Source organism: Oratosquilla oratoria, chromosome 9 (assembly GCF_046742065.1).
Source record: "Oratosquilla oratoria isolate Oo_2021 chromosome 9, ASM4674206v1, whole genome shotgun sequence".
NCBI classification, from domain to species: Eukaryota; Metazoa; Arthropoda; class Malacostraca; order Stomatopoda; family Squillidae; genus Oratosquilla; species Oratosquilla oratoria.
Genome location: NC_134785.1, coordinates 15,463,912 through 15,478,071, shown reverse-complemented (window position 1 = coordinate 15,478,071; position 14,160 = coordinate 15,463,912). Strand labels below are relative to the sequence as shown.

Here is a 14,160-nt window from a genome sequence, read left to right as displayed (position 1 = left end):
TTAAATATATCTTTCATAGACTGTCTCCATTTTCTACTCTGGATTCTTAGGCCAAGAAGGATAAAGAAGCCACATCTATCGGATACCATGGCAATGTGGTGAACGTATGGGAACGTCTAGTTGAGGAATATAATCAAACGGGAGAGCTTCTAGTTGAGCTGGGGAGTGACCAGACGTCTTGCCATAACCCTTTCAATGGCGGCTACTACCCTGTGCAACTCAGCTTTGAGGATACTGAAAAGGTAAGAACTAGATGTATTATATTTTGCTTGGTGAAAAGGTGGGTAGGGAAGGAGCAGGGAAGCAATAATCAATACCATAACATACAGGGAACTTACAATGTTAAGACAGTTTATAAACTTTGCAAATCATTCGATGTTTGTAATTAGGTTTATAATGGGAAATTGATATCGCACATGGATATAATTTCGATTGATATTCTAATCAAATCCCTACTCTTAATTACAAATAGTTTCAAAAGCCTTCGTGTTGGATAAGAAAAGGACTCAATTATAGTAAACCCTCGATTTGCCGGACCCCTATATGACAGATATTCAATTTGCAGAGAAGCAGGAATCACTACCATGACATACAGGGAACTTATAATATCAAAACAGTATATAAACTCTGCAGATCATTCGATGTTTGTAATTAGGTTTACAATGGTAATTTTATATCACATATGGATATAGTTTCGACTGATACTCCAGTCAAATCCCCACTCTTAATTACAAATAGTCAAAATCCTTCTTGTTGGGTAAGAAAAGAAAGACATTTAATTATAGTGAACTCGATTTCCTGGACACATGGATGAGCCCGGACAAAAGTTCGAGACAGGTACGAAAAGTCCGCCTGAAGTCTTTCGATGATCGAGGTCCATAAGAGTCCTTTGGTGATCGAAATCCTTCGATGATTTAGGTCCGCCGGAGTCTTCCGATGATCGAGCTCCATCGGAGCCCTTCGATGATTAAATGTACGTCGGAGTCTCTCGGTCATGGAAGTCTATCGGAGTCCTTCGATGATCAAGGTCCGTCGTACCACTTCGTTGATCGGGGTTAGTCGAAGTTCCTTGATGATCGGGTTCTGTCTGAACCCTTCGATGATCAAAGTCCACAATAACTGGCATTCGATTGCAAGGGAGACCCAAGATAACCAGAAGTAATGTGTGACTGCAACACCATGCCAATGGTCTGGTCAATGGTTGGAGCCTGCCTGAGCGATGGTACGCCATGGGCCGGAGGGAGGAATATTTATACAGGCGTCCTCAACTCACTTGGTAACAACGTTAGAGAGCTTACAGAAAAATGTAGTGGATAGGTATTGCTAGTACTCAACCCTTACCACTGAACAGAGCTACCGTCATTTTGTCCACGACTGCTTATTAATGGTTGCCAGGTCACTGCATTATTCGTACCTAGTTATACTAATGACCCTGGGGACGTTCCTGATGGAAGGGATGGTCGCCACTACGGCAGTCCGGGTTCGAATCCCACCCAGGGCTGAAATAATTTCAATATAGCTGCGCTGCGGGTCGTTATTCCAACTCTCGTAGGCGGGAAGTTGGGGTGTGTGTGGACGTGTAAGTTCACAGCATTACCCATAGATCGGTCATATACGAGTATGGTGAATCACACACAATAGGGAAAAGTAAACATGATACAATCAAATTTCAGCTGGAGGATGAGGAAATAGAGCCAAGGATTGAATCACATAGGCAAAGGAGACTCAATTTTAGGAAAGCAGATTATTAGGGTTGAAAAATTCTTTAAAGGATGAACATTCTGACAGACAGTCAGTTTGGCTTCAGATTTGGTGAGACAGTGGTTAGTGTTTCCTCTAAGAGGGCTGGGGCAGGCAAACCTAACCCCATGCCCCAAACATGGACATTCTAACATGCTAGTATACACTTGCAAATTCTTCAATCATGCAAGTATTTATAATCCCAAATCATAGAGACACACAGTAATATCTTTTAATTCTATTCTTTCCTAAATGTACAGGTATTAGATGATGATCCTAAGCGGTTCCGTGGACTGGTGGAGGAGTCACTAAGGCGGCAAATAAAAGCCATTAATTACCTGGCAGAAAAGGGCCTGTACTTCTGGGATTACGGCAATGCGTTCCTTCTTGAGGCAGGAAGGGCTGGGGCAGATGTGAGAGTGGCTGGCGAGACAAATGAATTAAAATTCCGCTACCCAAGCTACGTTCAGGACATCATGGGGTATGTATTTGACTGAGGATTTACTTTTTTAGTTGGTAGGGAATAACTGATGAAAGTTTGGCTTGGATGGCATAATGGATAAAGTCATCAAGGCGGAAAGAGGTTAGAGTAACTCTGTATATATGGCTATCTGTTAAGCAGTTTGATCCTAGTTTGGATAATATGCAATTAAACAGACACACACGCATGCTTCCAACCGTGACCGGACGTTTTGTCGCCGGACAATTCGTCGCCGGACAATTCGTCGACAGACATTTCGTCGAACAGATATATCGTCGCCAGACGATTCGTCGAATGGATGTTTTTATGGTTTACAATTAAAGTGCATTGTGGTTGACAAAAATGTATCGCTATTCACTGGGACCCATTCAGTGTTGTACAAATACTTTCCCGCGTTCGTATACTTACCAATTGTACTATTATAGTGGAGATGGGTTGAACGCAAAATTTCGTGTATGTGTATGTAACTCGAGGAGGGAGGATACGGCCTACGTCTAATTAGATTCCTGATCACTCTGAAACACGATAAGCTCCCAACCCTCTAAACCTACATATATAATCCCAGAATCCCGACATTTCAATAGACCATGAGTGTTGGTTAGCAATGTGGAGAGTGAATAGATTGGGTGAAAGGTGGGTTGCATCATGATCGTTTGGTATGGTTGTTTGTGTGGATGGAGCATCTATGTTTTTTTTATTTTTTTATTTTTTTTTATTTATCTCTTCATCCATATATTGAAATGCCAATTTAGTGTTTTGCAGCACTGCGTATGTCCCTCCAACAATCTTACTAATATGGCTGTCTGGTGAGAGTTTGTCTTTTAACAATATTCCTACAACTTTATCCCGTTTTGCCTTTGTAATAGATTCACCTCCTAAAGAACCATTCAAAGATGGCCTCTTTCAGTTATTGCCAATTTCCAATACTTTGCGTTTTCAGTTATTGAAATTAGATTTTCTTTTTTTGGATCCATTCAAATACATTGTCTTGGGCTTTTTACAACAGTTGGCAGTACTCCTGGTTCTTTACTCTTCTTATTATATTTGCATCATCTGCATGCATATTGGCATATCTTGTTATACCAGCCAACATGTTGACATAAATAAGAAATATCATAAATCAAATCACCAAAACTTGTGGGATTACACTTGTCACTGTTCTCCATCTTGACATCTACACATTTTCTACTGTCCTCACATGCCTACCCTTTGGATAACTTTGGCCCATTCGACTAGTTTATCTCTCAGTCTTCCATTATGCTCCAGTTTTCCACACAAAATGACCATGAGGTGTGCTGATGACGTAATCGGAAGCGTGCTGGTTTCACATTCGCTCAGTTGTGGATTCGAATCCCGCACTCCTCTCCGATTTCCAGCAGTGACTGCTACCTAGTCCAAATGCATAGTCTATTGAGTAAAAAAGTGTAAGAGGTAATTAACTGAAGAGAGATTGTGAATGGATGAAAGAATGACATGAACCAAAGGGGTGTACTTGTGTGCTCCACAAATTTCTAGAATTTATTAGGAGGTGATTGTCATATAATGAAATGGTGAGGGTAAACCAGACCTAGCTGTTGGGCCTCGCTGTGGATGCACTGTGTCTTGCTGCATTGCCTTTGACCTGAGCAGTTTGGCAGGGGACAGAGATGACCATATATCCTTAAGGTGCTTAGACGGGAGGGGTAAGTGATGAACTTTAGATAGATGTGGGATAAATGTATGCTTTGACTCGGCCATCCTCTTTATAAGAAAGAGTCATTATATGTTGCCAAAAAGTAGAAAACAAATAAATAGAAAATATACGGTATCATAATTACATATTCATAATGATTTCTTATTTGCAGTGATATATTCTCTTTAGGCTTTGGGCCGTTTCGGTGGGTGTGCACATCTGGCAACCCTGATGACCTCGCTGCCACTGATAGTATTGCTCTCAAAGTCATGGAGGATATTTGTCAAGGTAAGAAGCGTAAGAAAAAAAAAAGGAAGAAAGGTACAAGGGTTGATGTTGATGAGATCGAGGAAATATAAGTATACTAAACTAGATACATACACACTGAATGGTTCCCAGTGATCAATTGTGGTGGGAAAAAGATACTAAACTAGATCTTAGTGTTCATATTATGATACGCCAATAGACAATACTTTTCATAAAAGAACAGGTGGAACTAGCAGAGTCAAAGTATATGTGGTCAACCTCCTTATAAAGTGTTAGTTCCATCTGTGTTATTATGAAAATCCTAGTATCTATAGACAAAGATCAATTTAAGTGTTTGCTAATCTTAATTTTCAGAGGGTATCCCAGATCGCATTAAGCAACAGTATGAAGACAATATCAGATGGATTCGTGAAGCAGGGACCCATCGGCTGGTAGTAGGATCTCAGGCTCGAATCCTTTACTCGGATCAGGAAGGACGGGTTCGTCTAGCACAAGCTATGAACCAGGCTGTTAAAAATGGCAAGATCAAAGTAAGGGTATAGGGTGTGTGAATATATCATGATGCATATTGGGGTTTTAGCATTATATATATGTATATATATTATATATATATATATATATATATATTTATATATATATATATATATATATATATATATATATGTATATATATATATATATATATTCCATTATTATTACACTGGTCAACAAAATTTATTAAAATACCTGTCCCACAAGCAAAAGGAGGTGAACTTCATAGAATTTTTTTCTGCTGATTTCAAATATGTTTTCAGAATGTTTCTATCGGGCATAGTTTTTCTGTGATAGCATATAAAATCTTAAACAATTATAACTAACAAATGGGACTGATATTTCAATTAAACTCACCTTTAAAATGTAGAAATGTATGATTTTCGAGTGTATTTTGCTTCTGGGAGATCCCTTTTTAGTGTCCAACAGTAATCAGCCAACATTGAAGAGCTCCACTTCCCTTGATACCGGGTTTCCATGTTCAGAATGTCCTGGTGAAATCTCTCACCATGCTCGTCACTGACGGCGCCAAGATTTGCAAGGAAAAAGTCCAAGTGAGAGTCTAGGAAGTGGATTTTTAGGCTCATATTGCATCCCAAGGCCTTGTAGGATGTCAGTAGCTCTTTTACAATTTCAGAATAGTTATTTGCTTTGTGATTCCCCAAAAACTCTGCGCAAACTTTCTTAAATGACAGCCATGCAGCTTTTTCAAGATCATTTAGCTCTTCATCAAAATTCTGGTCTCTCATCAGCTCCCTAATCTGTGGTCCAACAACCTTCTTTGATTTTTGCGTCACTTACTCTAGGAAACTTATTTTTCAAATATGCGAATCCCTTGCACGTTCTATCCACACCTTTAACATTTATTTTTTCATCAACCCTACCTTAATATGCAAAGGAGGCAGATAAACTCTCTGAATCAACAAGAGGAGGATTGACAACATTATTCTCTCCTGGGGTCAAAGATCGTTTTGGCCACACATTATTTTCATAATGATTTTCCTTATCCCGACTCTCCCACTCACAGAGAAAGCAACAAAACCTTGTGTAACCCAGATGCATTCCAAGTAAAAATGCCACAACCTTTAGGTCACCACAGATATTCCATTTATATTCTTCATGCTTAATTTTTTGCAAAAGAAGCTTCATATCATATGTTTTATTCATGTTAGTTGCATGGGCCACATGAACAGAAGAAAACTTATTTCCATTGTGGAGAAAATCAGCTTTCATGCTCATTTTTGAAGAGTCAATAAACAAGCGCCACTCATTCCTGTCATATTTATGGTTAAGTTCCTCCATAACAGAATATATACTATTGCAAAACACCACAGCATCCTCAAGTGAGAAAAAATGTTCAAAATCAATGTCACTTACGATAAAAACTAACTTTAGATTTTTTGTGGAGAAGATTCCAACCCTTTAACCTGGAAGCAAGAAGTTCAGATTGCTTTTTTGACAAGTTTAAATCCTGCACAAGATCATTCAGATCTCTCTGACTCAATAAATGTGGTTTACTTGAAGAATAGATTGGCTGAAAGTGCATGCCTTCTGTTTCTTTTTCCATAACATCCTTACTTGACTCATCATCGCTTAGTTCCATTTGTTTTGGAGGGTCAGGTACAGGAAAGTCTTGATTGTGAGGTACTGGTCTCATAGCAGATGATAAATTAGGATATTTTGCAATATGCTTGGAAGTTGATGTTATACCTTTTATATTTGTAATGCATAAGTAGCGATTGGAATTATGATATTTTGATTCTCTCTAAACCATAGGGATGGTAAAAGGCATATGACATGAACGCCCATGTGGTGAGAAGCCTGACGCAGGTTACACAACACACATGAGGGGCCCAGCTTTTATCCTGGTCCACCACTTTGCAGCTAAAATAATGTTCATAGGAATTTTTTATCAATGGCGGGAAACACCATTTTTGTGACTTGAATGCCAATACACCGCAAATAAAGCAAAAGTTGTCTGGGTGGTTTATACAATTTCTAGGCATTGTGAAGGTGAATGGCGGGTACGCTACTGTATATCACAAACTTATTGCCACAAAAATGCGCACTACACAACTTTACACCAACACTTCAAACACAATACTGCCAAACTTATAATAATCTCACGCAGTGTTGCCAAACTCAGTGTTGCCGACCGCTTGATTGAAATTCATCCCTCATATATATGTATATATATATATATATATATATATATATATATATATATATATATATATATATATATATATATATATATACAAGTGATTTTTTTCCTGTGGTTAATGGGATAATAGTGTAAGGCCATTTTGTAGTGTATGGTGACGAATAAAAGAAAAGTGTGTTAGTACCCTACAGAACATTTCATCTCTCCCACCCTTTATTTTTCACAGGGTCCTGTTGTCATCAGCCGTGACCATCATGATGTCAGTGGTACAGACTCCCCATTTAGGGAAACTTCTAATGTCTATGATGGATCTGCCTTTACAGCAGGTTAGTGCACCTCAAAACTTCTCTGCTCTCCTGTTGACTACATACTAATAGCAGTTGGCGGGAAACTATTAAGAATCATTGTTTTGCTGTGACTGTATTTTGTTGCCTCTGTGATTTGTGAATTTAGAAAGAACGAAGATACCAATATAGAATAGGCCTGACCAAATAAAACAAAATACACCATGTGCAACCACAACATAGAAGACACAATACATCTCATCTTACACTATACCACCCTAGCCGTAAATAAACAGCAGCGCAATATTTCTTCCTTGTGTGATTTATGGCCTAATCTATTGCATGTTTTTCATTGTAACTAGAACAGGTACATTTATTATTATTTCTTTTACTTCTATTAATCCAAATAAGCAAAACTTCTCACTTTAATTTCTTTCTAAGTTCAATATTTTTGTTTAAAATTACTTGTTTGTTTAGCTTGCAAAAGAAAACAAAATAAATGATTGTCTCTTGTTCTGCCGTACTCTGGGCAACTTAATAAATTAAAAAGTAAAACTAAATACATGTCATTTCTTATCATTTCATAATTCACAGTTGCAGACAATAATGTTTAAATGTTGTTGCAAAATTAAAACCATATAATATATTTAACTGACATCCCCCATCACAAAAGATATGGCGGTGCAGAACTGTATCGGTGACGCATTCAGAGGAGCAACGTGGGTGGCTCTTCACAACGGCGGCGGAGTTGGTTGGTACGTATTCTTATGACATCTTCATTTCTACTCTTTTCTAGTAATATAAACTTGTATTGAATGGTTACTACAATAGGTACACAAATACACACACACACTCGCATATATATATATATATATATATATATATAAATATATATATATATATATATATTTATATATATGCAATACATATACATGTATATATATATATATATATATATATATATATATATATATATATTATCAACCAGAATACACTTTAATTCTGAGCCATCAACATCGAGAGACTCTCGGAGGCCAGCATGCAGAAATTGAAACGTGGTACAGCCAAGGACTCGAACCAGGGCTAGCACGTGAGAAATGCTAGGGATAGTGGTGGGCAGCTACCGGTGAAATTACCGGTTTTATCGGCAACAAACTTAATGATAGCTTACCGACAAAAATTCTGCTACCGGTAAAGCTTCGTTAACCGGTAAAGCTTCGTTAACCGATAACTCGATAAGCTATACCATAACACTCAGAGAGCGGTAACTTCGGTAAGCACGTCTCGGCTTGGTGGTACTGAGTGACACTCAGTACCACCAAGCCGAGACGTGCTTACCGAAGTTACCGCTCTCTGAGTGTTATGGTATAGCTTATCGAGTTATCGGTTAACGAAGCTTTAACAGTAGCAGAATGTTTGCCGGTAAGCTATCGTTAAGGTTGTTGGATAAAACCTGTAACTTTACCGGTAGCTGCCTACCACTACCACCTCCAAACATGAACCCATGCATGCAGACACGAACGAAAATGTAATCACCACACCCACCCTCAGACACCCTCCATTCACTCACTCGCGTGGTAGATACTAGATAGCATACTATAGTAGCACCAATTAAAGTATGACCTTTTCCCTTTACAATGACATAACAATAAAAACAATATGTAAAATAGAACCAGAGATATAGCTTATTGAAGGACAAAAACATTGATTTTTCGAACTCGACTCGAACTTGTGACGTCACTACTACCTCACGAGTCTTTTACCGGTAAACTGTCGGTAATTTCGGTAACTGTATTGTTGTTCACCAATAATTTCGATATTGAAATTAGCGGGATTTGCCCAGCACTAGCTAGGGACTTAACCGATTGCGCCATCAAGAGAAATATAAATTGAGCGCAGCTTTTCTTATATATTTGTATGCTCGAGTTACATACACATACACGAAATTTGGCGTTCAACCCATCTCCACTATGATAGCACAATTAGTGAGTAAACAAACGCGGGAAAGTATTTGTACAACACTGAATGGGTCCCAGTGAATAGATATACATTTTTATCAACCACAATACACTTTAATTCTAAGCCATCAACATCGAGAGGATCGCGGAGGCCAGTACGTAGAAGTTGAAACGTGATACGGCCAAGGACTTGAACCAGGGCTAGCACGTGACAAGTGTAAGTGACTTAACCGGTTGCGCCATCAAGAGAGATATAAGTTGAGCGCAACTTTTCTTATATATTTGTATGCTCGAGTTACATACATATACACGAAATTTTGCGTTCAACCCATCTCCACTATGATAGTACAATTAGTAAGTATACGAACGCGGGAAATTATTTGTACAACAGTGAATGGGTCTCAGTGAACAGATATACATTTTTATCAACCACAATACACTCTAATTCCAAGCCATCAACATCGAGAGACTCGTGGAGGCCAACATGCAGAGATTGAAACATGGTAATCGGCTTAAGATGGTATAGTGCCACACGGCTAAGGGTTTGACTTCCATAGGTAGAGCTATTTAATCAGTATGTATGTTCAGACATGTGAAGATTTATTCCAACAGTTATCGTTTAGATTTACAAGAACCATTTAATGGACTTGGCATTCTCAGCAGTATCTATTTGACTGTGTTCCTTTTGCAGGGGCGAGGTTATGAATGGAGGTTTTGGACTTCTGTTGGATGGATCTGAAGATGCTCACTACAAAGCAACACTTACCCTTGGTTGGGATGTGGCTAATGGTGTGGCTCGCAGGTATGATAAAGTGTTGTTCAAACCCTCAGTCACCTCAATAGCAGGTCTATTCTATTCACTGACAACAAAACAAAGTTTGCTCTGTGAATGACTTTGGGTCAATTTATTGACATGACTGGTTACCTCTGCGATGTAAGTTTCTTGCAAGAGAGAACTATAGCTGCTGATTGATTGATTGATCAGGTTTAGCATAAGACCTGACACAGTAACCTCATTGTTGCTTATACAGTATCGATTTGAAATTTTTTATTTTGGCTTTTTTAATTGGTTTTACAAAATTTCAGAGATCAGGACCATACTGCCCAAGTTTGCTTGGTTTTACAGAAAATGTATTCAGTGTAATTGTCATTCAAATAATTTCTGATACCTGGTATCAATTTCACAAATTGATAAAAAAAAATTATGCTATCTTTAACCTCTTCATTATTGTGCAATAATTTAGATAAGTTTGCTAATGAACAAGATTTTTTTTTTTTTTTGAGAGAGAGAGAGAGAGAGGGATTTGTATTCTTACCTCCATATTACAGTCACATTCAACACAAAATAGGCCAACAAACTGCCACAAATACAATCATCACATGGAGGACACCAAACACCTCATCATACATAGTTCATTCTAGCCATACCTAGATATACAGATGCCAAAAGGCCCTTTCCCACTTATAAAGGGAGTAGCCAGCCAAGGTACACACACTCTTCATTCATCCCTCACACATCCAACACCCATTTGTTGGCTCTTATATTCTAGCTTCTTGATGTTAAAAGGTCATCCCTGTTCCATGCCCACAGGTTGGGTCAGAGCTAATGCAGCAAGACACAACACCTCCACAGCAGGGTCAAACAACTTAAGCTGATTTAACCCCACCACTTCAATACATGGCAACCATTTCCCCTCATCCACTCAAGAATTAATAGAACAGAGAATAAATCTCTTTGGGTTACATAAATTTCCCATCTATTTACAACCACTCTCTGCTCACACTTATTACTTGCCCTCTTCCCTTCCTGCTTGACAGATATTCACCTAATACCCAAGGGCTCCTTCACCCCACTTATCCATCACCTTAATTTTGCCCACATTTATTCTTAGCTTTTTCTCACATACTTAGCTAAACTCCATCATTAGCTGCCTCAGACCCTCCTTTTGTCCCAGCCTCAAGTGCAATAGCCTTTTCAAACAACAACTGGCTCACTCCCCAGTTCTTTCCACTTTCACATACCATCTGCAATTCTCTGTCCATCATCCTTGTATTTACTTCTTGTACCACCCCATCCATGTACACAACTATGGTGACCTCATACAATGTTACCACAGCCCCACCTCCATCTCAAACTACTAATTCAGACAACTACACAATATTTCTTCCTTGAGTCACTTCTGGACTAATCTGATGGTTGTTGTCAGTTACTTGGGAGCCGTATGTCTCCTGCAAGACAGTTCTGGGGCAATGGATTGATTGACTGATTCTACAATCATTAAAATTGTCAGTTCTCAAGACCTGTAACCTAGCATCAATCTGGAGGTGCAGTCCCAAAGAGCTCAAGGTGTATCAACTTCACTTTTATTTTCTTTAACTTTTCATATAAGGAGAACTGGTAGCTAGTGAGTGCTCACCACCACCTACTTCTACAAGCTGGTGACATAGAAATAGCCTAATACTGACACAACACAGACAACAGTACATTTTTTCTCAGATAGATCTATAGGAGGGTCCAAGGACCATTGCCAGCCACTGTCGGGCTGCAGGTTTCCCATAAGTGAAACTCGAGGCAACAATAATCATTAATGTTATAGGGTTTATAGCCAACTGAGCAATGATCCAACATTAGGTTCAGCATATTTTGTGTACATAATAACAATGACCCTCAGTAGGCAAAAAGAGAGGACCTGCCAACTTGATGTCAGTTTCAACGAGTTTATGTAATAGATTACTCAAATATTGTCATGAGCTCAAATATAAAAGTTAATGAAATATACAATTTTTGTCAGTTACACAAAAGATATTAATTCTATTTCCCTTATTGTCCCCAGTCAGATAGCTCCATAGCTTTTTTAATTTCCTTTTACTATTGTGTCTTTTCTCAATGTGATCATATATTTATTTTTTAGTAAATACTAGTTTTGTTTTATTTTTTGTTTTCTTACAGGGCTTGGAGTGGAAATGCTAATGCAAAAGCCACCATTACGCGGAGCATGACACATGATGCTCGACTGAAAGTGACTTTGCCTGTACGCAGTAATCCAGATATCATTAGCTCTGCACTTAAGAACGTTAAGAAATAATAACCTATAATGGTGGTATGGTTCAGAAGAAAGATGCCTTCACACTGAGATATCATATCATGTAGCTTTTGACAAGGATATACAACAAGAAATTAATGAGGAATTAGGACATACAGCCTCCTGGAAGGATGAGAGACTTTTTGAAAAAATAGTTCATGATGACAGTTGTAAAGTACAGGATGTCAGAATTTATGAAAGCAATATGCAGGAGTCCTGTAAGGCTACTGGCACCTGTAGTGATATACATAAATGGCAATAAAGGGAATGAATTATTATATGATCTTTTAGCAAAGGTTTTCCATGATATCTGTGAAACAAAGCTAGGTACTATTGGAATTCTGTGTAGAACTGCATATGAACAAGAAAAGTAAAATTTAAGAACCTTAATTATTCTAGAATAATACAAAATAGTATATTTGTACACTTATGATTTGTTTTCGATGTGAGTGATTATTTTGACCTGACCAACTCTATTGTAAGAGGGAAAGGACCAATGGTACATAGATCAGTGGTCTGACTGAAGTGATGAGAAGCACTTTTAGGGTACCATCATTGCCATTTTGAGCTCAGTGGTACATTTGTAAGTGATAGTAAGTCTGACTGTTAAGCATAATAAAGCATTCATGGATGACTCATTATAGAACATGCTTCAGTTTAGATGAAGAAGCTTAAAAAATACAATACCAGGATTAGTTTGTGGATATGTAGTGTTTCCTAAAATTACAATTTAGTTGTACTGGTTAACTTTAATTGGGGAGTGTAAGAGCTAAGGTAACTGGGATGTTATCCCTATAGGTGACTAGGAAGGGCCAATAGGAGAACATACCGTGCCTAACCCATAGCAGCAGTAATCCAGCCAATCACAATCCACCTTCACCCCATCTAACCCACTTCCCTGGGTATAAACGCTGCTGATCTTCACGGAATCTCCATACCTTCATTTGCCACTGAAGAAGCACTAGGAGGTGCAAAAACACATTTTGGCTTTCAACTATGCCTATAATTCTATTTAATGGCATATGGCAAAATACTTGGACTCCTGCCTATGAAAGCAAAATCGCTTTATGAGAGAGAACATTGACAAGAAGATTTGTCACAGCAAATTTAACATTTCATTTAATTATATATATTATATTTATATATATTATATATATATATATATATATATATATATATATATATATATATATATATTTACATATATGTGCTAACACATCATAATTCATGGCAGTTAATCATTTCTGGGTGGTAGTGTTAAGAGTCAGTCTCACGCTGTAGAAGAAACACAGGCTTAGTATTTCCTGCAACCTGTCTAGGTTCCAGTCGCCGGCCAGGACTTTAGCCAGCAACAACTGATACATAGGGTTGTTAGCACCTACTTTGCATACCATCAGGTCATCCAGGATGTGACCCTCAAGATCAGCTGTGGTGATCACTGAGGCTGTGACTGCTTCGGCAAAGTCCTTGTCAAGGTTTGTGTCAGTCTCTGCTGGGGGACTCCAGAGCATTGGGTACCAGGAAAGGATGTCTACCTCTCTTAAATTCCAAGTCTCTGCCCCCTACAATTCCGTCTGCACAATCACCCCTTCGTACAATCTCCTCTTTGCATCCATTTCCAGTTGCCCATTTCTCATAACAATTTTTAGTCCCCAAAGGTATTTACTTCTCTCAATCTACAAATTACCTCCACCTCCATTCCTCCTTTTCCTGCCACATGCACCCCTAAATACCTAAAGACATTCACTTCCTCCAGCCTCTCTCCTTTTAGGAAAGGATGTCTACCTCTCTTAGATTCCAAGTCTCTGCCCTATACAGTGCCATCGGCACAATCACTACTTCGTACAATCTCCTCTTTGCATCCATTCCCAGCTGCCTATTTCTCAACAATTTTCAATACCCCAAGGTATTTACTTCTCTCAATCTACAATTTACCTCCACCTCCATTCCTCCTTTTCCTGCCACATGCACCCCTAAATA

At 38.5% G+C, this 14,160-nt stretch overlaps 1 protein-coding gene across 2 annotated transcripts in view; it reads left to right on the top strand.

Annotated features, from left to right (window-relative positions):
- Positions 1 to 12,456, top strand: part of LOC143028256 (urocanate hydratase-like) — a 38,693-nt gene extending 26,237 nt beyond the window's left edge. For both annotated transcript variants that reach the window (XM_076190084.1, XM_076190085.1), the window contains exons 9-16: positions 51 to 242; positions 2,001 to 2,221; positions 4,066 to 4,181; positions 4,515 to 4,690; positions 7,082 to 7,181; positions 7,813 to 7,894; positions 9,789 to 9,899; positions 12,048 to 12,456. In XM_076190084.1, coding sequence (XP_076046199.1) covers positions 51 to 242; positions 2,001 to 2,221; positions 4,066 to 4,181; positions 4,515 to 4,690; positions 7,082 to 7,181; positions 7,813 to 7,894; positions 9,789 to 9,899; positions 12,048 to 12,183 — 1,134 coding nt within the window. In that variant the 3' untranslated portion in view covers positions 12,184 to 12,456. The remainder of the gene's footprint in view (positions 1 to 50; positions 243 to 2,000; positions 2,222 to 4,065; positions 4,182 to 4,514; positions 4,691 to 7,081; positions 7,182 to 7,812; positions 7,895 to 9,788; positions 9,900 to 12,047) is intronic.
- Positions 12,457 to 14,160: the final 1,704 nt, after the last annotated feature.